We start from the raw sequence: 24,074 nt of genomic DNA, 5'->3' as shown, positions 1-24,074 counted from the left end.
GGTATTTTTAACTTACGAACGGGTTATCGGATCTCAATGAAATTTGATATTTAGAAGGATATCGTGTCTCAAGGCTCTTATTTTAAATCCTGACTGGATCTGGTGACGTTGGGAGAAGTTTGGGGTGGGAGACCTAAAATCATGGAAAACACTTATATTGGAGGGATCGGGATGAAATTAGGTGGGGAAAATAAGCAGAAGTCTTACATACGTGATTAACATAATTGGAACGGATCTGATCTATTAGGGGGGGGGGCTAATTCTGAAAAATAAGAAAAAATTACGTATTTTTAACTTACGAAGGAGTGATCGGATCTTCATGAAACTTCATATTTAGAAGGACCTCGTAACTCAGATCTCTTATTTTAAATCTCAACCGGATCAAGCGTAATTGGGGGGGGGGAGGGGGCAGTTGGGGGGAGGACCGGAAATCTTAGAAAATACTTAAAGCGGTGAGATCAGGATGAAACTGGATGGGAAAGAATAAAAACCTGTTTAAGATACGTGACTGACGTAACCGGACCGGATCTGCTCTCTTTGGTGGAATTGAAAGGCGGGGGGTAATTTTGAAAATTGAGGTATTTGTAACTTACGAAAGGGTGACCAGATCTTAATGAAATTTGATATTTAGAAGGATCTTGTGCTTTAAAATTCTTATTTAAATTCCGACCAGATCCTGTGACGTTGGGGGGAGTTGGAGGGGGAAACCAGAATTCTTTTTGAAAACGTGAAATTTGGGGTATTTTTATCTTAAGAATAGATGATCGGATCTTAATGAAATTTAATTTTTAGAAAGAATTCATGTCGTCCTTGAAGAAACTTTCATCAAGTTTAGTCTTACCCATTAAAAGTTACGAGCCTGAGAAAATTTGCCTTATTTAGGAAAATAGGAAGAAACACCCCCTAAAAGTCGTAGGATCTTAACAAAAATGACCATCAGATTCAGCGTATCAGAGAACCCTACTGTAGAAGTTTCAAGCTCCTATATACAAAAATGTGGAATTTTGTATTTTTTGCCAGAAGACAAATCACGGGTGAGATCAGGATGAAACTGGATGGGAAAGAACAAAAACCTGTCTAAGATACGTGACTGACATAACCGGACCGGATCTGCTCTCTTTGGTGGAATTGGAAGGCGGGGGGTAATTTTGAAAATTGAGGTATTTGTAACTTACGAAAGGGTGACCAGATCTTAATGAAATTTGATATTTAGAAGGATCTTGTGCTTTAAAATTCTTATTTAAATTCCGACCGGATCCTGTGACGTTGGGGGGAGTTGGAGGGGGAAACCCAGAATTCTTTGAAAACGTGAAATTTGGGGTATTTTTATCTTAAGAATAGATGATCGGATCTTAATGAAATTTAATTTTTAGAAAGAATTCATGTCTCAGGGCTCTCATTTCAAATCCCAACCAGATCGTTTGACATTGGGGGGAGTTGGAGGGGGAAATCTTGGAAAAACACTTGGAGTGTAGGAATCGGGATGAAGCTTGGTGGATAGAATAAACAAATGTCCTTGATACGTGATTGACAGAATCTTACTGGATTCGCTCTCTTTGGGGGAGTTGGGCGGAGGGGTTCAGTGATTTGGCGAGTTTGGTGCTTCTGGACGTGCTAGGACGATTAAAATTGATAGGCGTGTCAGGGAGCTGCACAATTTGACTCGATAAAGTCATTTTCCCAGATTTGACCATCTGGGGGGCTAAAGGGAGAGGAAAAATTAGAAAAAATTTGGTATTTATAACTTACGAGTGGGTGATCGGATCTTAATGAATTTTGATATTTAGAAGGACATCGTGACTCAGAGCTCTTATTTTAAATCCTGACCGGCATTAAGCCTCTTATTTTCCTTTTTAAATCAATCTATTGATTCATAGAATTTTGTTAGAGCTCATACCATATGATCTCTTGGCTCTTAGCTCTTCTCGCCTCGTCACAAGTGCCATATGAGCTCTTAGCTCTTGTTTTTTAACTGAAAGTAAGGAGCGACATTAAGACTTAAAACGAACAGAAATTACTCCTTATATGAAAGGGGCTGTTCCCTTTTCAACGCCCCACTCTTTACGCTAAAGTTTGACTCTTTCTCTCCGCTCTAATTTTTAAAATAGTAAAAAACCTTAGCAAAAAGAGCGGGGCGTTGAGGAGGGAGCAGCCCCTCCTCTAGACTTTATGCAATATAGGGGAACCACCCCTATATATTAAATATTACAATTTATGCTAATGAATCATTCCAAATTTAAAAAGAGATAGCGTCATGGGCAAAAAATTTTAAGACTGCACTAAAACCTTGAAAATGGTGTGTGTTTTTTTTTAAACACGAAAAAATAAAAAACGAAAGAAAGAACGAAAAAATAAACTGAACATTTGATATTTTGTAATGTCAGTTGCAGAAAAATCAGCAACTTAAGATTTTTGTTTCTCTGTATTTTTTTTTTTATTTTTGAATGTTGTCAAACAGTTCGTGGTAACGATCTGTAGTAAGGAGCGACCCAGCTCAATAGTAACCAAAACTCTAAAAAATTGAATTTTGATGTCAATAGCTACATCAAAAGAATTGCATTTTAATGCTGATTTTAAATATATAAGTTTCATCAAGTTTAGTCTTACCCATCAAAAGTTACGAGCCTGAGAAAATTTGCCTTATTTAGGAAAATAGGAAGAAACACCCCCTAAAAGTCGTAGGATCTTAACAAAAATGACCATCAGATTCAGCGTATCAGAGAACCCTACTGTAGAAGTTTCAAGCTCCTATCTACAAAAATGTGGAATTTTGTATTTTTGCCGGAAGACAAATCACGGGTGCGTGTTTATTTGTTTGTTTTTTTGTTGTTTTTTTTTCCCCAGGGGTCATCGTATCGACCAAGTGGTCCTAGAATGTCGCAAGAGGGCTCATTCTAACGGAAATGAAAAGTTCTAGTGCCCTTTTTAAGTGACAAAAAAAATTGGAGGGCATCTAGGCCCCCTCCCACGCTCATTTTTTCCCAAAGTCAGCGGATCAAAATTGTGAGATAGCCATTTTGTTCAACATAGTCGAAAACCATAATAACTATGTCTTTGGGGATGACTTACTCCCCCACAATCCCTGGGGGAGGGGCTGCAAGTTACAAACTTTGACCAGTGTTTACATATAGTAATGGTTATTGGGAAGTGTACAGACGTTTTCAGGGGGATTTTATTTTGTTTGGGGGTGGGGCTGAGGGGAGGGGGCTATGTTGGAGGATCTTTCCTTGGAGGAATCTGTCATGGGGGAAGAAAAATTCAATGAAAAGGGCGCAGGATTCTCTAGCTTTACTATAAGAAAACAATGAAAAATAAACATGAAAACGTTTTTTCAAATGAAAGGAAGAAGTAGCATTGAAACTTAAAACGAACAGAGATTATTACGCATATGAGGGGTTCTAAAAATACTTTAGTATAAAGAGCGAGGTATTTAGGAGGAGATAAATACCTTGCTCTTTATGCTAAAGTATTTTTAGTAATTTCAACTATTTATTCTACGGCCTTTCTGATTCAGGGTTCATTCTTAAAGAATTGGGACAAAACTTACGATTTAGTGTAAAGAGCGAGGTATTAACGAGGGTACAAACCCCCTCGTATACATAATAAAAATATAAGGTTATGAAAGTTTGTTACGTAAGTTAATTCTTAAGTTACGTATATTTTTTACTAATAAAAACGTTCGTTAAAATTAAAAGTTCTAGTTGCCTTTTTAAGTAACCGAAAAATTACAGAGCAACTAGGCCTCCTTCCTCACCCCTTATTTCTCAAAATCGTCTGATCAAAACTAAGAGAAAGCCATTTAGCCAAAAAAGGAATTAATATGGAAATTTCATTTTAATAATTTATGTGCGGAGAGCCAAAACCAAACATGCATTAATTCAAAAACGTTCAGAAATTAAATAAAAAAAACTAATTTTTTTAGCTGAAAGTAAGTTTGACTTTTTGCCACAATTCTACTTTTTAAAACAATTAAAAGCTTTAGCATAAAGAGCGAGGGATTGCGGAAGGGACAACCCATTTCATATACGGAGTAATTTCTGTTCGTTTTAAGTTTTAATGTCGCTCCTTACTTTCAGCTAAAAAAATTAGTTTTTTTTAATTTAATAAATATAAAAGAAGACATTTGTAATTAAATTCGTTTTCAGTCTTTTCTACAGGGGTATCATCTATTGTGACCAATATATTGCACTTCATAGTCACAGAATGTGCTAGTCGAGGAAAGGGAGTAATATATTTCCAAAAGTCTATACGGAACATTTAAGCCAACCTTTTTCAGCCTGTATGAATGGTTCTTTGCAACGCTTCCTTTGACTTTAATATGATAATTCTCCTTATAACTTATTCCTGTTCATATCAACAGTATTTTACCATTTTTTTATTTTTTCCTTTTTCCATCCGTTTTTCCAGACAACATCCTATCTCAGGGCCATGTGCAAACTATATCAATTATTGTGAAAAATAGATATTTGATATAAAGCAATATTCCCTGGGCTAATAAAACGGCTAATGTACATGAAATCAGATGTATGTTTCCAAACTTAGTCCTCATGTCTTCAAACATCTTCAGCATTTGGTTTTGATATGCACTCTAGTTATTTTTACTAAAAAAAAAACAATTGGTACGGTTATGCTTTGAAAAAACGTGGGGAGGGGAATTAGAATCCATTATAAAATAAAATGAAATAAAACTTTTGCAAAACTTCGGTAATTATAACTGAAGACAAAGATGTCACTAATTACTTTCTTTTGGGGAGGAGAGAAGGTGAGAATTATTTGGGCACATTCAAAATACAAACTGTCTTAATCCTTTTTATGGCACTTGGTATTAGCCAAGTGACATATAGCAATCGCCAATTCTGTCGGTCTGTCGGTCTGTCTGTCGGTCTGTCGGTCCCGGTTTTGCTACTTTAGGCACTTCCAGGTAAGCTAGGACGATGAAATTTGGCAGGCGCATCGGAGACGGGACCAGCATAATCTAGAAATAGTCGTTTTCCCATTTTGACCATCTGGGGGGTGGGGGGGGGGGGTGGGGCCAGTTAATTCGGAAAAAATAGAAAAAATGAAGTATTTTTAACTTACGAACTGTTGATCAGATCTTAATGAAATTTGATATTTATAAGGATATGGTGTCTTAGAGCTCTTATGTTAAATCCCGACCAGATCTGGTGACATTGGGGGGGGGGAGGGGTTTGGAGGGGGAAACCTAAAACTTGGAAAAAACTTAGAGAGGAGGGATCGGGATGAAACTTGGTGGGAATATTAAGCACAAGTCCTAGATACATGATTGACATAACCGGAACGGATCCGCTCTCTTTGGGGTAGTTGGGGGGGGGGGGGTAATTCTGAAGAATTAGAAAAAATGAGGTATTTTAATTTACGAACGGGTGATCGGATCTCAATGAAATTTGATATTTAGAAGGATATCGTGTCTCAGAGCTCTTATTTTAAACCCGACCGGATCTGGTGACATTGGGGGGGGAGTTGGGAGGGGGAAACCTAAAACTTGGAAAACACTTAGAGTGGAGGGATCGGGATGAAACTTGGTGGGAAAAATAAGCACAAGTTCTAGATACATGATTGACATAACCGAAATGGATCCGCTCTCTTTGAGGTAGTTGGGGGAGGGGGTAATTCTGAAAAATTAGAAAAAAGTGGTACTTTTTAACTTACGAACGGGTGATGGGATCTCAATGAAATTTGATATTTAGAAGGATATCGTGTCTCAAAGCTCTTATTTTAAATCCTGACCGGATCTGGTGACTTTGGTAGAAGTTTGGGGTGGGGAACCTAAAATCATGGAAAACGCTTAGATTGGAGAATTCGGGATGAAACTTGGTGCGAAAAATAAGAGCAGAAGTCTTACATACGTGATTTATATAATTGGAACGGATCCGCTCTATTGGGGGGGGGGGGCTAATTCTGAAAAATAAGAAAAAATTACGTATTTTTAACTTACGAAGGAATAATCGGATCTTCATGAAACTTCATATTTAGAAGGACCTCGTAACTCAAATCTCGTATTTCAAATCTCAACCGGATCAAGCGTACTTGGGTGGGGGGCAGTTGGGGGGACCGGAAATCTTAGAGAATTCTTAAAGCGGTGAGATCAGGATAAAACTGGATGGGAAGAATAGAAACCTGTCTAAGATACGTGACTGACATAACCGGACCGGATCTGCTCTCTTTGTTGAAATTGGGGGGGGGGGGGTAATTTTGAAAATTGAGGTATTTGTAACTTACGAAAGGGTTACCAGATATTAATGAGATTTGATATTTAGAAGGATCTTGTGCTTTAAAGTTCTAATTTTAAATTCCTACCAGATCCTGTGACATTGGGGGGGGGAAGAGTTTGAGGGGGAAACCGGAATTATTGGAAAACGTGAAATTGGGGTATTTTTATCTTACGAATAGATGTTTGGATCTTAATGAAATTTTATTTTTAGAAGGAATTCATGTCTCAGAGCTCTTATTTCAAATCCCAACCAGATCTTTTCACATTGGGGGGAATTGGAGGGGGAAATCTTGGAAAAACACTTGGAGTGGAGGAATCGGGATGAAGCTTGGTGGATAGAATAAACAAATGTCCTTGATACGTGATTGATAGAATCGTACTGGATTCGCTCTCTTTGGGGGAGTTGGGGGGAGGGGTTCTATGATTTGGCGAGTTTGGTGCTTCTGGACGTGCTAGGACGATTAAAATTGGTTGGCGTGTCAGGGATCTGTACAATTTTGACTTGATAAAGTCGTTTTCCCAGATTCGACCATCTTGGGGGCTAAAGGGAGAGGAAAAATTAGAAAAAATTAGGTATATATAACTTACGAGTGGGTGATCGGATCTTAATGAATTTTGATATTTAGAAAGACATCGTGACTCAGAGCTGTTATTTTAAATCCTGACCGGCATTAAGCCTCTCATTTTCCTTTTTAAATCAATCTTTTGATTCATAGAATTTTTTTAGAGCTCATACCATATGATCTCTTGGCTCTTATCTCTTCTCGCTTCGTCACAAGTGCCATATGAGCTCTTAGCTCTTGTTTTTTAGCTTGCTTATCATGTACTACCGTGGAACAGAGAAAATTGTAAAAAAATGTTACTAACAATTAAACTATTTTCAGCTTTGGTAAAAGCTATTGTTGAATTATGGAGGGTCTAAAGCTAAAAAAAGAAAAAAAATGAGTAATAGGGAGATGTCATTTTTCATAATTGCTGAGGTGGCAACTATCTAGCATTCTCATCTTTTTGAATACATGAAGACTGCCCACTTCTTTAGAAATTGCAACGAGTTGCTGGGAATGTCAAATATCTGTCTGAAGTTTTTTCTTCAAGACCAATAAATCAGAAGGGCAGAAAATGAAAAGAAATTGAGAAAAACGGTAGTATGCACTGGTTTTCAAAAAAAGTGCTAGGAAAGGAAAATTAAAAGCTACCCACTAATTTCGAATGTGGCATAGAATAGATAAAGACTAGATATAACAATTTTTTATTTTCTCTCCCAGGTGTCCAAAAAACGTATAGCCTGGACAAGCTATTAGTGACCAAAAACTGATGAAGATTCCGAAAAATGATAAGGAAATCCTGAATTTAGTATTAGCGATTGTATTTTCCCATAGTAATTTTTTGAGTTAGGCTCGATTTTCCCCTACTATTTTCACTTTTTTTTGTGCATATTTCAATAAAAAATCTATCACTGTGAAACAAAGCAAACTTAGGTGACAAGACATTTCACAAAATTGTTTACCCCATTTCGTTAGGAAGGATACCCCAAAGACATCAATTTTTACTTACATGACACCTCTCCATGATGCCGTCCCATCGGCAACAAAGGGTCAGTGTTGCCAACAGCGGTGCAATTGTACCATTTTGGTACATTTCACCTCTAAAGGTACATTCTGGTACAATCAAAAATTTCCTGGTACATTTTACAAAATGTGGTACAATATGGTACAATAACATTTGACTGGGCGTCAGGACGCCCAGTCAATTATAGTTTTTATTTGTTTTCTCTTCTAGAGTTTTAAGTTTTCCTTTACACATTTATTTAAGTGCCTGTTTTTGGCCTCTTGCGGTCATAATATAGCGTGAAGCAGTAAATAGGATGAACCATCGGTAGGGTAGGCACAAAATAGGTGAGGAGATGAAATAGGTATTTGGAGGAGTGACACCAAAATGGTCTCTGCAGGAGAAAGGAGGTCTTCCAAAAAAAAACTTCGTCTTGCCCGTTGCACGACACGCAAAAAAATAGATATGGTACAATTTTTTAATCAGTGGTACAATTTTGGAGCGTTGTGTGGTACTGTTTCTTCCGAAGCGTTGGCAACACTGTAAAGGGTGTCATATTTCTTGAAATTTTGAAAAGCTTGATAGGGTTTATAAAAGTTTTGTAAAGTGGCTGAGTAATGACTGTTCTTCAAGAAATCAACCCAGTCCACATTATCAACACCCTTGATAATACAGAATGTATTGATCAGGTCAATCCTGTCCAAACTGGTGGGAAGGGAGTCCCAAACATTGCAGTTGATGCTGATATGGTAAATGAATCAAATATGGCCCTAATATTCTACCATTAGGCATACCATTATCCTTTATAGTGTCATAAAAGTTTCAGGGTTAAATTTCCTTAAACTTCTCTTAATTTGAAACTGACTATAATTAGCATTTTACAAAATTATTGATGCATAATGATTACACTCAGTCTTTCATCTGCCTTTGACCTTTAAGATCAAAACCAGTGTATAGGCCTATTGTTTATCCAGAGTTTCATAAAGGATTATTATTTTGATATTTTACAGCCTTTTATCACTATCAACAGTTTGAACTATTTTGACTGTGACCTTCAGGGATTATAGAAGTTCAAAAAAGTGGAATAATTGAAATAGGCTATTATTTATAGACTATATTACTTGTGTAATAGCTAGCTGTCAATAAATACTTGCTATGTAAAAACCTGTTTGATGGGTTTGCTTTACAAAATTAGACATTATTGAGAATCAGGAAATTAGATATTATCAAGTTTGTGATTTCATACAGAGTTAATAATGTTGCATTTGGTATATTCTACAGCTATCCTTTGTGGACTGTTAAAATAGTTGGTATTACTGCATCAAAGAAAGGAAAATCTTATCAAGTATTATTCTATAGATCACACAAAAAAGCATCAATGAGTAAGGGATTCATTTTGCCATCCAAAGGGAATTATGCCAAAGCTTCAAAGAAAAAACAAACAAGCAAAAGGAGCCCAAGGTGTTTTTACTGAACTTGACACTTTTCTGAAGGTGTATCAAGAAATAATGGGAAATTCTGGTGCTGCTTCAACAAACAGTGTTTCTTCACTCTCGTCTGCTCTATTAAATTTGCAGATTGAAATTGCCAAATTGAAAGATAATCTTTGTCAGGATATTTACAAACAGGTGATTGAGTAATGTTTAGGCAGCAAAAGCATGATCAGTGAACAAGTAATTAACATTATTGTCACCAAGGTCTAAAACGCAATCAGTCTAGATTACAGTTTTAAATTTTCAAATATTGAAAAGATGTTCAAGGGGTTTCAAGTTCAAATAACAGTGCTGGTAAATTGTGTCAGAATTCTCAAATACTGCAACAAAAATTTGGAACAGGAAAGAAAATTCAACATTCTTCCAAGCCATGGACTGTCTCAGATAAGTGGAGAAACACTGATCAGTAGCATCCTAGAGCTATTCAATGCTAAGATGGGGATCTGTGTGCTTGCTAGTGACATCAAATCAACTGAGCACTTACATAATTGAGTTAGTTCAGCAGAGAATATTCTCTGCTGCTAGTCCTTGCTAGTGACACCAATTCAACTGAATGCTTACACACTTGAGTTAGTTCAGCAGAGAATATTCTCCTGTCCATTCTTGTCACTTATTCTTTTAAATATGCAAAGCACATGTTCATGAACAAAAAGAAGCTGGCCAGATTGAAAGTATTTAACCCCAAATGGCAAGTAACTGCTGAATCTGGCACCTGACAAATGGGGAGTTAAGAATATCTGGACTGATGGTGGCCATGTACTAGCCAAGCTAGAAAATAGTTCAGCCATCTTGAAAGTTAGGTCACTCAGTGATCAGTATGTCATGTTATGGATCAAAGGGGTCTGGTTTTGTTGATAAAGGAAGGAGTTTTGCATTTGGTGAGGGAGGATCTAATACTGTGGCTTGAAGGAAGGCTTGAGACTCTTCTTATTGAAATCAGTGATAAATCTGATAAAAAGTGTAGTTTTTGGTTATGTCTATAAGACATAGTAATTTAATAAGGATATCTATATTGAGGAGATGGAGGAATTTAATAATGACCATAAATATAAACTAGTAATGGGCGATTTCAATATTGACCATCTTAAAAGTACAAGCTATCCAGATTTTCTTAATTCAGTGATTTCACCATTCCAGTACCCCCTGGTAACTATCCCTACACAAGTAATTGATAAGTTTGCAATGCTGATTGATAATATATTTATGGATGGAAAGCTGCTTGAAAGTTCATATGCTGATGTTTTACTTACAGATAAATCCAACCATCTCTGTCTTTTTAGTAAAATAAAAAATCTTACAGGATTATATCTAAGGCTGGTCAAATAAATAAAACATTTTTTCATGAATTAAGAAAAGATAACTTCAAAAAATTTGAGAAATTAATGGGTGATGTAGATTTTACTCCAGTTTTGAAGAAGATAACCTGTTGGTTATGTATGATATTTTTATTGCAATGTTTACAAAGATATTGAATGAGAAATGTCTCTGTAGAAGACTTAAAAGGGATAGAACAACATTCCCAAAGAAGGGTAATCTAAATTCTAAAAGCTGAAAAAATGAATTGTATAAAATATACCTAGGTGAAATATGTGTCATTAATTGTCAGCAGTTTAATATTTGCCAGAATACTTAAAACAAATCGAAATGGAAAGCTGAAAAAATTAATTTATAAATGAATTTACAAAGCACAGATGGGATATGAAAAAAAACACATTGAAAACGATAAATGTACTCCTGGTTCAAAAGGATAAAATAGAAGTTATTAATATATTACAATAAGAGAGGGGGGGGGGAGAATTTGACTACTCCAAAGGATATTGCCAGTTGTTTTTGTGAATATTTTTATATTGAGAGAGTGAAACTTTGCAAGGATGCTTGGAAAAGAATGTTCCAGTAGAAATTGGAATTAGTGGAATACCAGTAGATTGGAAGTTCCAGTAGAAAGTCAGTTGGTTTTTAATGCTTGTACTATAAATGAAGTGAGTAAAATTATCAGTAGAATGCAATCAAATTCAACTGGTGTATACAGGATTTCTCTTAAGATTGCTAAACCATTTATAACACCAGTTGTAGGTAATTTGATTAATAAATCTATGGAAAAATGAATTTTCTGGGAAGTTTTGAAGGTGGCTATATAATACCACTGCACAAAGGAGGTAAGAGAGACAAACCTTTAAACAAAACACCCACTTCTATCCTCCCTTTTTTTTCAAAAATATATGAAAAGGTGATTGGATCCAGGCTAACTAATTACATTGAAAGTAGTAAAATTCTTATAAATACCCAATTTGGTTACAGAAAAGAATGTCTAACTATTAAACTTGTTGACTGGATAAATAGGTTGTTTGAAGCAGGACTGATTCCAGTTGCTTTATTCCTGGATCTGAAGAAGGCTTTTGACATGCTTTACCATAAACAGTTATTACTTGAGCTGAAAAAAGTCAGTGTGACTGGAAAGAGTTTGTCTTGGTTTTAACCTTATTTAAGTGACCAGAAGCCAATTGTAGTGAAGGGGTGTTCTACTTTTGCAGCTAGTTCTATAACTTGTGGAATACCCCAGGTTCTATGCTAGGTCCTCTTATATTTTCAATTTTTATAAATTAGATTAAGTATTATTTGCCAGAGGCTGGTATAACCCTTTTTGTAGACGATACCCTTTTACATGTAGCTGCTCCATCAGTTGATCTACTTTTTGATAAAATTTAGATGTAGCCCTTTTATATGTAGCTGCTCCATCAGTTGATCTACTTTTTGATAAAATGATAATGGCAATGACTGAGTTTTTTGAGTGGACAGATTTCAATCTTTTGACATTAAAGTATACTAAAACTAATTACATTCTCTTGAATCTCTAGTATTGAAACTAATTTAGAATTAATATTAAATAGAAATCAAATAAAAAGAGTAAAGGTAACAAAATATTTGGGTTTTGGATTGATGAAAATCTATTGTGGAAAACACATTCAAATATTATAGCTTCAAAGTTGTCCAGATCTCTGGGTGTGCTTTGCCGAATTAAAAGCCTAGTATCCCAGAAAATTCTTTGATTGCTTTATTTCACTATTTTTTCTCATACATTTGTTATGGTTACTCTGTATGGGCTAGTAATTTTGTGTCCTGTTATAGAAAAATCCAACATAAAGCCTTTATACTTCTGTCATCTAAAACTTTGTTTACTCATAATATTAAGGAGCTTTACACTAAACTTTTGACACTTAACTTTACACTTTTTTTTGTTGTTTCAAAAAAAAAAATTGCCAAGTTAGTATTTTCACATATAAAAGTATCATTAATGTCCTTCCCTCTTCTTTCGAATTTTTTTTCCCATGAATAGTGATGTCCATAGCCATGATACATTAGGGACATCAAATCTGGTATACCCATTTAGAAATATGGTTAGAGCTTCTTTTTTAATTAGAAATTTTGCCCCCTCTGTGTGGGATATTATTCCAATTGAAATAAGAAATTTGAGTCATCTGGCTTCCTTCAAGGCTGCAGTTAAGAGATTTTTCCTTGCTAGAGAAAAGTATGTTTCTACGTATATGTATGTAGTTTATATGTTTGTATGTAGCACTATGTAGGGTAGAAAAGATTGTTACCTGCTGCCAATTGCCTCTCTGATTTTATTATTGGGATAGTTTTATCTTTGGGCATCTGCAGCTCATTGCACTGAAACAATGAGCTACAGATGCCAACATGTTCTTTTTTCTTCCCATTTTGTATCTGCTGTCTTTGGGTTCATTTTAAGAAGTAAGTAAGTAAGACGGCATAGACCCTTAAGGTCCAAACCAGCAGTGCTGATCCCCATTTCATGGCCCTTCAGCCAGGAAGAGCAATGGAGGGCAGGCGCCAACCATCCTGTGCTTTCACACACCCTTCCTGCTTACCTCCCTCACATGATTTCCAGGTACCCACTTAGAGCTGGGTCGACTCTGGCTGAGTTGACCCACGCCACTGACCCTCGTCCTCAGCCATATAATTGGTCACAACAGGAATTGAACCTATGCGCTTGGACAAAGAATTCTCACACCAGCAGGCCAACCACTTAGCCAAGAGGGCTGTGGGCTCATAGACAGATCATCCATAGTCTGACAGAACTTTAACTGCTTTTTCCTCTAGAATATTGTCTATGGGTTGAAGCCCCAGTATAAACTCTATGGATGTTGTTGTAGTTTCATGATATGCTCATGTAATTATTAGGTATGCTAGCCTTTGCATCCTTATTAAGGGGGCTGTGAGGCTTACAAATGTGAGTTGAATTGACCCAAACACCTATTCTATATGACAGAATAGGTCTAATTACTGTCCTATATAAATATATGATCTTATTGGGAATCAAGCTCCAGTTCTTTCTCACCATTTGATGGCATTGAATTAAGGAAGCTGGGGCTTTCCTTGCCTTTTCAAGATAACTTCAAAGACTACACTGCCTTTCCATGACGAAAGTATAACAGTTCAAAAAAGGAATGAAACCTTTTTAATTGGCAGTGAACAGATATAAATTTTTTTTTAACGGGATATTTCGAACACATATACAGTGTTCATCATCAGCAGATAGATCATCATCATCATCATGCAAGGATAAGACCTTCACTAAAGCTGTCTTATCAACAGAATAAAACGCTTGCTCACAGTATATGTAACTGAGTACCAAAGGTGTTCAATAACTTAGACACTTCTCAATTATTAACCTAAGAGTGAAAATTTGGTTGACACATCCTCTACCTTTCTAAAACTGCACTGTTTTTCTCTTATAACTTTGTCTGCAGCACATCTACTTCTAAAAAGTATCATATTTGCTACCTATAGAGACCCGGCTAGTGCCTCGAGAACTACTACACTCACTCTTATAACCTTTCTTATACAGTTGTGTAATTAAGGGTTTCCTAAAATTGTTAGTTACTCCTCCTTCAAAAATCAATTGTTCAACTACAGCATAAATATGTCATTCACATGCCTAAAAGCAAAGAGGTTGAGAGGTAAGACGGGCCTTATGAGCATTGCTAAGAGGTTTCAGGGTTATGTGGGGTTGGTGGTTTCAAATTCAACCAGGAAACATTTGGTTCCTTCCATTTTGTTTTGTGTTTGACTGTTCTGGTTCTAGGGACTTAGCGATATACATTTCAGGTTGATTAGGAAAATTCTGGTTTCCAGTCGTTTTTTCACTTTTTATGGCACTTGGTGTCTACCAAATGACCTATTGTGATTGCAAATTTTGTTGGTTGGTCAGTCTGTCTGTTTGTCTGTCTTGATGAAATTTGTCAGGCGTATCAGGAACCAGACCAGATTAAATTAGAAATTGTCGTTTTTCTGATTCGATCATCTGGGGGGGGGGAGGGAGGTAGTGGGGGAACGGTAAATTGGAAAAATTCAAAAAATGAGGTATTTTAACTTATGAACGGGTTATCAGATCTTAATGAAATCTGATGTTTGGAAGGATAAATTGGCTCAGAACTCTTAATTTAAATCCCCACTGCATCTGATGATATTGGGGGGGGAACCTAAAATCTTGGAAAACACTTAAGAGTGGAGGGATTGGGATGAAACTTGGTGGGAAAATAAGCACAAGTCCTAGATACGTGATTGACATAAATGGAACGGACCCGCTCTCTTTAAGGGAATTGAGGGGAGGAGGGTTAATTTTGAAAAATTAGAAAAAATGAGGTATTTTTAACTTACAAAGGAGTGATTGGATCTTAATGAAACTTCATGTTTGGAAGGATATCGTGTCTCAGAGGTTTTAGCACAAGAAGAATCTTGTGCTTTAGAACTCTTAATTTAAATTCCGACCAGATACGATAATGGGGGGGGGGTTGGAGGGGGAAACCGGAGTTCTTGGAAAACGTGAAAATTAAGGTATTTTACGAATGGATGATTGGATCTTAATTAAACTTGATGTATTGAAGAATCTTATGTCTCAGATTCTCCATTTTCAATTCGTATCGGATCCGGGGACATAAAGGGTTGGAGGGGGGAAAAAGAAATTTTGGAAACCAGAAATCTTGGAAAGTGCTCAGAGTGGAGAGATCGAGATGAAACTTGATGGGAGGAATAAGCACAAGCTATAGATACGTGATTGACATAACTGGAACGGATCCGTTCTCTTTGGAGGAGCTGGGGGTTGTTAATTTGGAAAAATTGAAAAAATTGAGGTATTTTTAACTTAAGAATGGGTGAACAGATCTTAATGAAATTTGATATTTGGATGGAACTCATGTCTCAAAGCTCTTATTTCAAATCCTGACCAGATCTGTTGGCATTTGGGGAGCTGGAGGGGGAAACCTGAAATCTTGGAAAACGATTAGAGTGGAGAGAATAAGCGGGTAGAATAAGCAAATGTAGTAGATACGTGATTGACGTAACGGGACTGGATCCGCTTTCTTTGGGGGAGTTAGGGGGCGGGGTTCAGTGCTTTGGTGAGTTTGGTGCTTCTGGACGTGCTAAGACAATGAAAATTGGTAGGCGTGTCAGGGAGCTGTACAAATTGACTTGATAAAGTAGTTTTCCAAGATTAGACCATCTGGGGGGCTGAATGTAGAGGAAAAATTAGAAAAATTGAGGTATTTTTAACTTACGAGTTGGTGATCGGATCTAAATGAATTTTGATATTTAGAAGGACCTCTTGACTCAGACCTCTTATTTTAAAACCTGACCGGCATTAAGCCTCTGATTTTCCTTTTAAATCGATCCATTAATTCTTACAATTTTGCTAGAGCTCATACCGTGTGAGCTCTGGACTCTTGACTTTTCTGACCTCGTCATAAGTGCCATATGAGCTCTTAGCTCTTGTTTTGTGGGGGGGGGAGGGAGTATGCACGGCCTGGTTTTATTTGAGCGTCCTCGTGGCTTGGGGTCTGTAGGGTGTCTTCAATTGACCAGATTCAAACTGTTTACAGGTCATTTTGTGGCCACCTAACCCTCATCCTTCAGAAACAAGAATTCCCTTCAATCTATAGTATAATTCTGAAACTTTCAAGGCAAATAGACAGTCGAGACAAATAACGCCTGAATAGTTTTCTATTTCAACCCATCTGCAAACCCTGGCACTTTTGGGCGTAAGTTTCAAACCAACAACTGAAAAGCTCTGTTTTTGCCCTCTTATTGGGTCCTCTACAGCTTTCTTCCCTCTTCTGTGAAAAATTACAATCTCTTTATTCCTGGGAATGATTGCTAAAGTTTTTGACCTAGCCAAGTCTCGAATAACCCAGCTAAACTTGCCCATTTTTCTTTTTTTTTGTACTAAGATTTTTTCAACCAAAGCTAGCGTTGTTTTTGTTATGCAGGTTTTTACTCCACTTTCTAAGGCTCTACATCTATTTTAATTGCAAAATCTTAGCTTTTTTTGTAAAGATAAGAGTGCTCACTTATTCAGCAGTGTTTGCAGTATTCCCAACTTGGACTTGTTTCTTCTTTGGACTTTTGATCTTTTAAACTTGGTTCATTTCTATAAATATCGCTCTTTTTCTGCATAGATAGTATTACTTTGAATTTTTCCTCTTCTTTTAATAATGTATTAAAATTTTGAGCTCTTTTTCAGTGGCTCAGTTTGTTCATTGCATCATTTTTGTTCTTTATACCATTTCTTCTTACAGGTAAGGATGGATAGTTCTATTAGAAATCAACCTACAGCAGATGGAACATCAATTGTTCGTGAAATCCTTGCCAGTGAAAAATCCTTAGAGGTAAGCTGCTTTTTCTGCCAATTATTACTTTTGTGGATCCTTCTAAATAATTGGCAAATTATTAATTTTTTCCAATTTATTACTTTTTAACATTGTTTTAGTGTTATTCTGGTGACGATTCTGCCTGCCTTTCCACTTTTTTCCTTATTCTGTTGTAATTCCTGAACCATCTAAACTATGTAATAGCATAATTATTGGATTATCTTTAGTATTAAATCACATTTCCGTTTGCAATTCAATGTGATTTATTGCTGTTTCTTGTTCTATGCCCTTTTCTTTTGCTGTTCTGAGTAATGCCATCTTGTGTAATTTTGAACGCGTCACTAACTCTAAAAATTAATTCATCCTTTCTTTTTATTAGTCACAGACGAGCTAAGAATTCTCTTTCTTGAATCTATTGTAGTTTTGCAATTCTAACTGCAGATTTTGTTGTGTAGCATTTTCGTTTGCAAAACAATGTGATCTTCGCTGTTTTTTGTTCTATGCCTTTTTCTGTAGCTGTTCAGAGTGATTTGTTCCTTGTTCCATGCCTTCTTCTTTATTTGTTCAAATCATGTTGCCTTTTTGTGTAATTTTGCATTCGTCATAGATACGAAAACCAATACGACCACTCCCAGGGGACACATGATTTGTATATAAATATAAGTTCACTCAGTTTTTCGTCGTCACTAACGTCACACGAGTTCTTTCCCAAAATTAGGGCTCTAACCGACTTATCTCAAACTCGTGACCTATCTAAATTGTTTTTTAGGGGATTTGGTATTTACCAAGTGACATAAAGCGATCGCAATTTCTCTCGGTGTGTAGGTCTGTCTGTCCTGCTTTTGCTAGTTTGGGCACTTCCATATAAGCTAGGACAATGAAATTTGGAAGACATATCAGGGACCAGACCAGATTAAATTAAAAATAGTCGTTTCCCCGATTCGACCATCTGGGAGAGAGGGAGAGGACTGTTAATTCGGAAAAATTAGAAAAAAATGAGGTATTTTTAACTTACGAACGAGTTATCGGATATTAATGAAATTTGATATTTAGAAGGATCTCGTGTCTCATAGCTGCTATTTTAAATCTTGACCAGATCTGGTGACATTGGGGTGAGCTGGAGGGGAAAACCGGAAATCTTTGAAAACAGTTAGAGTGGGGAGATCGTAATGAAACTTGGTGGGAAGAAGCTCTTGGCTCTTCCGACCTCATCACAAGTGCCCAAGGGACTTCTTGCTGTCCGGTTCTAAGCCGGCTTAAGCGCTTTGGTTTAGACTTGAGAAGATATGTTGGTCCCCATCCTGCACTGGTATCCGGGATCACTGCTTTTCTTGAGGCCAAAATAATTTCAAAGATTTAAAGAACATGAAAATTGGAACTTGGAATGTTACGACGTTAAAAAATGACTATCGCATCGACATTTTGACTGACGAATTCAGACGGTTTGAACTGGATTTATTAGGAGTTTCAGAAACTCATATCCCAGGGGTAGGAAGCATGAAATTAGGTGACATAGAATTTGTTTACTCAGGCAGGAAGGATGGGGTACATAGACAGGGAGTAGGGCTCATGATGAATAAGGAAGCTGCTAAGTCTTGTTTAGGCTGGGAAGGTATTAATAATAGAATACTAATTGCTCATTTTATGACTAAAAAGTTTAGGGTATCAGTTATAGTAGTATATGCCCCCATTGAACCAACTGATGGAGATACTAGTGACTCAGATGCTTTTTACTTACAGTTACAGGAGCAAATAGACAGGGTACCAGGTAGAAATATGGTGTTTTTGCTAGGAGATTTTAATGCTCAGGTTGGTAGAAATAGGGATAGATGGTATCCTAGCCTAGGTAAATTTGGTGTAGGAAAAGAAAACAGTAATGGCTATAGGCTTTTACAATTTTGTAGGTATAACAACCTAGTTATAACCAATACGGTGTTTGGTCACAAAATGGCCCATAAGTTGACATGGTATTCACGTGATGGTAAGACATCAAACCTTATTGATTATGTTATAGTAAACAGAAGACTAGCAGGATCAATACAAGATACTAGGGTGTATAGGAGTGCCGTTATTGATGTTAAAAGTAAAGATCACCATCTAGTAGTGTCTAAGGTTAATTTAAAGCTGAAAATTCGGAAGGGTAACTCCCTCCCGGAAAGTTATGATGTTGGTAGACTTCAGGATGAAAATTTGAGAAAAAAATTCCAGGAACAGTTGAGTACTAAACTTGAGGGTTTAAAATTTGACAACGTGGAAGATGGGTGGAATAATTTCAGAAAAACAATTTCTGAAGTTGCTGATGGTGTCCTAGGGAAGAGTGCTAAGACTGCAACTAGGAATATTAGTGAAAAAGCTTTAGGTTTAATAGAGAGTAGAAGGGGTTTGTATAAGAATTATCTGAGTGATAGGCTGTATGAAAACAAAAGGAATGTAAAGAAAGTGGAGAAAGCATTAAAATATGAACTAAGGAGATGTGAAGTGGAGGCGATGGATAAAATTGCTGAGGATCTGGAAGATGCGGCTAGACGGCATAATAGTAAAATATTATACTGGCATGTTAATAAATTGAAAGGGAGTAGCCAATCCGGACTAGTCCCAGTTAAAGATAAAAATGGGGCCACAATTAGTGATAAGGAAAAAGTTAAAGAAAGATGGGTGGAACATTTTGAGAATGTGCTAAACAGAGATACAGTTGCAAGAAAAGATATAGATGAAAATGAAAAAGTTTGTGATACCTTGAATGTGAAGGAAGATTTGTTTAGTGAGGAAGAATTAGCGACAGTACTAAAAGGATTAAAAAATAATAAGGCCCCAGGTGTTGATAGTATGATTAATGAGTTTCTTAAATATGGTGGCTCTGAGGTTAGGAATAAGCTACCGAAGATTATGAGCATGATTTTTGAAATAGGGGAAGTGCCCAATGATTTTAGGAAAACCTTAGTTAAACCACTTTATAAGAAAGGTGACAAGAGTGAGTGTCGTAATTATCGAGGCATTAGTCTAGTCTCTGTAGGTAGCAAATTACTGAGTAATATGATACTTTTTAGACTGAGACATGCTGTAGACAAAGTTTTAAGGGAAGAACAATGCGGTTTTAGAAAAGGTAGAGGATGTGTCGACCATGTTTTCACTCTTAGTTTAATAATTGAGAAGTCCCTTCGTTGTCAAACACCTTTGGTCCTTAGTTTTATCGATTATGAGCAAGCTTTCGATTATGTTGATAGAACAGCGTTAACAAAGGTCTTATCGTTATATGGTATACCAGAAAAATACATTAAAGTTATTTGCGCTATGTACGAGAATAATACTGCTGCGGTTAAGCTAGGAAATGAGGTTAGCAACTGGTTTTCTATTAAATCAGGAGTTAAGCAGGGTTGTGTTCTATCCCCCTTTATATGGATCATTTGGATGGACTTCGTCTTAAGGAGCACAGGAAAGGCAATTGGAGACCATGGAATCAAATGGGGAGGAAGAACGCTCCTGGACTTAGATTATGCTGATGATTTATGCATATTAGATGAAAGTGTGAGCCAAATGAATGAATTTTTAGAGGTTTTACGAGTTCAGGGTGCTAAAATAGGCTTGAAAATTAATGTTAAGAAGACTAAGTCACTAAGGCTAGGAATAAGTGAAGATGAACAGGTGACATTAGGTAACGAAAAGATTGATCAGGTTGGGAGCTTGAGTTACCTTGGTAGTATTATTAGTAAAGATGGTGGGAGCAGTGAAGATGTTAAAAGTAGAATAGCTAAAGCTCAGGGTGTTTTTTTCACAGTTAAAGAAAGTTTGGAAGAATAGAAAGATAAGTCTACATACCAAGATTAGAATACTGGAAGCTACATTGATGACAGTGGTCAAATAGGGCTCTGAAGCATGGGCACTCCGAAAAGCAGATGAAAATTTACTAGATGTTTTCCAGAAAAATTGCCTACGGATTGTTCTGGGTACCCGGCTGACTGACCGTATTTCAAACAGTAGGTTGTACGAAAAATGTGGTTCAATCCCGCTTTTTGGGGCTATAATGAAAGAAAGGTTGAGATGGCTAGGCCACGTTCTACGGATGAAGGATGACAGATTACCGAAGATTGTCCTTTTTGGCCAACCGTCTAGGGCTACACGGAAAGCAGGTCGTCCTTGTCTGGGTTGGGAGGATGTCATAAATAAAGATTTAAAGGAAATGGGAACTTCCTGGGAGGGTGTAAAGAGGGAGGCTTTAAATAGACTAGGTTAGAGGAGGAGCGTGCGTGGCTGTGTTGGCCTCAGGCGGCTTTGTGCTGCAGTGAGTTATTAGTAGTAGTAGTAGTAGTAGTAGTAGTAGTAGTAGTAGTAGTAGTAGTAGTAGTAGTAGTAGTAGTTAAATTTAACTAGAGTTTTTGCGTGCTTTAAGACTAGAGCTTTAAAACTGATCAAAATCTGCACTGAAAAGAATTAATTAATCTATTCTGAATTTGTCAGTTCAGACTATATCGAGGCTTTGTTCACTAATGGACTCAGTCCAAAACGTAAGCTTATTCTGAAAAACTGCAATTCCGCAATTTATTTTAAAGAGATAGAAAATGTATTAATACATCTTAAAGTTAGTATTTTTCCTGATTTTACACCTTAAATTATACAAATTAAAAAAGTAGCTTCCCTTTCTGAAAACGGACTAAAATCCAACTGTGGTATCTGTTTAAAACTCAAATTGTTGTCTGATTAATCTTTTGTTTTTGCACAAAGATTCAGCTGGCCGGTTGACAGCCTTGTTAATTGTTGTTGTGAACTTGTTTAGAAATAAAAATTCCTAGATTTCACTTGATTTTGTCACAAAGACCAGATCGACCACTTTCGTATTGGTAAGAAGTGGCAGACGTCGTTATGTGATGTGCGTGCGTTTATGTGATGACTTCTTCTCTGACCGTGCCTAATGGCTGCAAAAGTCAGAGTATAGTTGTCTGCCCTAAGAAAGGCGAGGGCAGCTAGGCAGTGGCCCTATGATTGCGAGAAACTGAGTTACTTAGAAATTCGGTCACAGTTTGTGTTAAAACTGACCAACAGATTTGAAACCCTGGGTCTGCTGCTAGATGAAAGTCCAGATACAGCTTAGACTGATATCAGAAAAGCCTACTATAATACTGCCTACGAAACGCTTGGTATAAAAAGGTCGCCAAAGGATGAATGAATCTCCATCGAATCGTGGGATGTGATCAAGAAGAGGGCTGACAAAAAGAAATCTCTTCTCAGCACTCCTTCCTCTGGTGCGAGACACCCTGTTGGATTAGAGTATGCTATGCTTGGTAAGGCTATAAAGAATAGCGTCCGTGCTAATAAACGCTTTAGTCTTGAACAGAAAGCTCAGAAGGCTGAAGAAGCTACTAGACTGGGAGACTTCCGGTCAGTGTGTCACAACACCAATGAGATAGTTGTAAAACGTTCAAATGACAGATGGAACCGTCGAAGAAGAATTTGGACGACTTCTTACTGACCCTGATAAAGTAAACGAAGCCTGGGTGACGCATATCAAAAATTTGTTAAATAGACCACTACCTGCGTGAAATCCAGATATAGAACACACGCCATTTCTAAATCTAGCCGTTGATATTAAAGAACCCTCAAGTGGGGAGATATCAAAGACAGCTAAGAAGCTGACGTCTGGAAAGTCCCCTTGGAAAGACCGAATTGCTGAAATAATTAAACGCTCATTAGCTGCGTGTATAACTATATAGATCACGTGTTCTCTATAATTTGGAGAACAGAAGAAATTCCTAAGGATTGGACAAAAAGTACTCTCGTCATAATATTAAAAAAAGGCGTCACTTCAGAGTGCTAAAACTGGACAGGTATCAGCCTTGTATCCATACCTAGCAAACTATTGGTGACTATACTTATTTACAAAATTCAACCAATGTTGAACGAACATCTCAAAGAGGAGCAACATGGATTTCGGACAAGCTGATCATACACTGATCTTTTATTTACTTTTAGAAAGCTGCTAGAAAAAGCGAATGAATAATGCAATAAGCTTTGCAAGGTCTTTATAGACTTCAAGAAAGCTTTCGACTCTGTAGATTTCCAAATACTTGGGAAGGTTCTCCAATACTGCGGTTTTCCTGATAAGCTTACTCGAATCATTGAAGCTTTCTACAAAGCCACAGAATGCTGCGTGAAGACAAGTGGCGGGATTACCGTTTTTTTTTTTTTTTTTACCAAGATAGCTGTGAAACAAGGTTGTTTGCTATGACCACTGCTATTTATTCTTATCATTGATTATATTCTCTGGACCTGCGACGTACATGGAATCCAGTTGGATAATAAGAGATTCGTAGATGTTGTTTTCGCTGACGATATCGGCCTCCTAGATTCCTTCAAACAAAAGAGCTTCAACGACTGCATCATATGTGAATTTTGTAATTTAGATTACCAGCAAGAAGCCATGAATACCTAAGAGATTCAATGCCGCTAATTGGACCTTGTAGCTTATCACAAGACTTGGCAAAACTCGAGAACGACAGTACCGACTTTTTATCATGCGACAGGTAAGCATTAATTAGGACAGTAGTCACTAAGTCTTACAGCTAAAAAATGCTCAAATGAGTGGTAGCACACCAGTTCATATTTAATTTTCAAACCCAGTCTAAGAGCCGAAATAAGAGACCCTTGATCACTAAAAGCAATTTTGACACACCGGGAATTTCCAATCTGGATGGCTTCAGCAACTCCAGAAAAGTTCTTGAACAGAGATAAATCAAACGAGTCGCCAATCCCTTTTGCGATTCCGGTAGAACTTCCTTTCCAGAACTTTCACATCCGATCCACGCAAGACCGATCGGGCTGAATCGCAAAAGCCGCTTGCCTCAACGCTATCAATATTCACTATTATTCTGTCTCCAGAGGCACGAATATTCTCAACACATTCATGTCTGGCAATTATTATCAATCACAATTTTTCATTTCGATGTATTGTCAAAATCACGTGGTGTTTTCGTGATAACAATTGTCGCTTGATTCATTACAACTGGAATAGAAGCAGCACCGTCTCCTGGTAATCGTGGGAAGTGGAGATCATAAGCAGTCACCTTACCTTTAATTTGCAGCAAGGTCTGTTGAAGAGTGTTAATTTTTGCCAAGAGCCTAGAATTGGCTACTGCAGGCAAACAT

At 37.0% G+C, this 24,074-nt stretch overlaps 1 protein-coding gene across 1 annotated transcript in view; it reads left to right on the top strand.

The window, feature by feature from the left end:
- Positions 1-8,321: 8,321 nt before the first annotated feature.
- The window catches only part of LOC136026313 (myosin-2-like), a 62,495-nt gene continuing 46,742 nt past the window's right edge, over positions 8,322-24,074 (top strand). The window contains exons 1-2 of the mRNA XM_065702734.1: positions 8,322-8,529; positions 16,866-16,955. Coding sequence (XP_065558806.1) covers positions 8,398-8,529; positions 16,866-16,955 — 222 coding nt within the window. The 5' untranslated portion in view covers positions 8,322-8,397. The remainder of the gene's footprint in view (positions 8,530-16,865; positions 16,956-24,074) is intronic.

This window comes from Artemia franciscana, chromosome 4 (genome assembly GCF_032884065.1).
Source record: "Artemia franciscana chromosome 4, ASM3288406v1, whole genome shotgun sequence".
Classification (NCBI taxonomy): domain Eukaryota; kingdom Metazoa; phylum Arthropoda; class Branchiopoda; order Anostraca; family Artemiidae; genus Artemia; species Artemia franciscana.
This window is presented reverse-complemented; position numbering and strand designations above follow the sequence as displayed.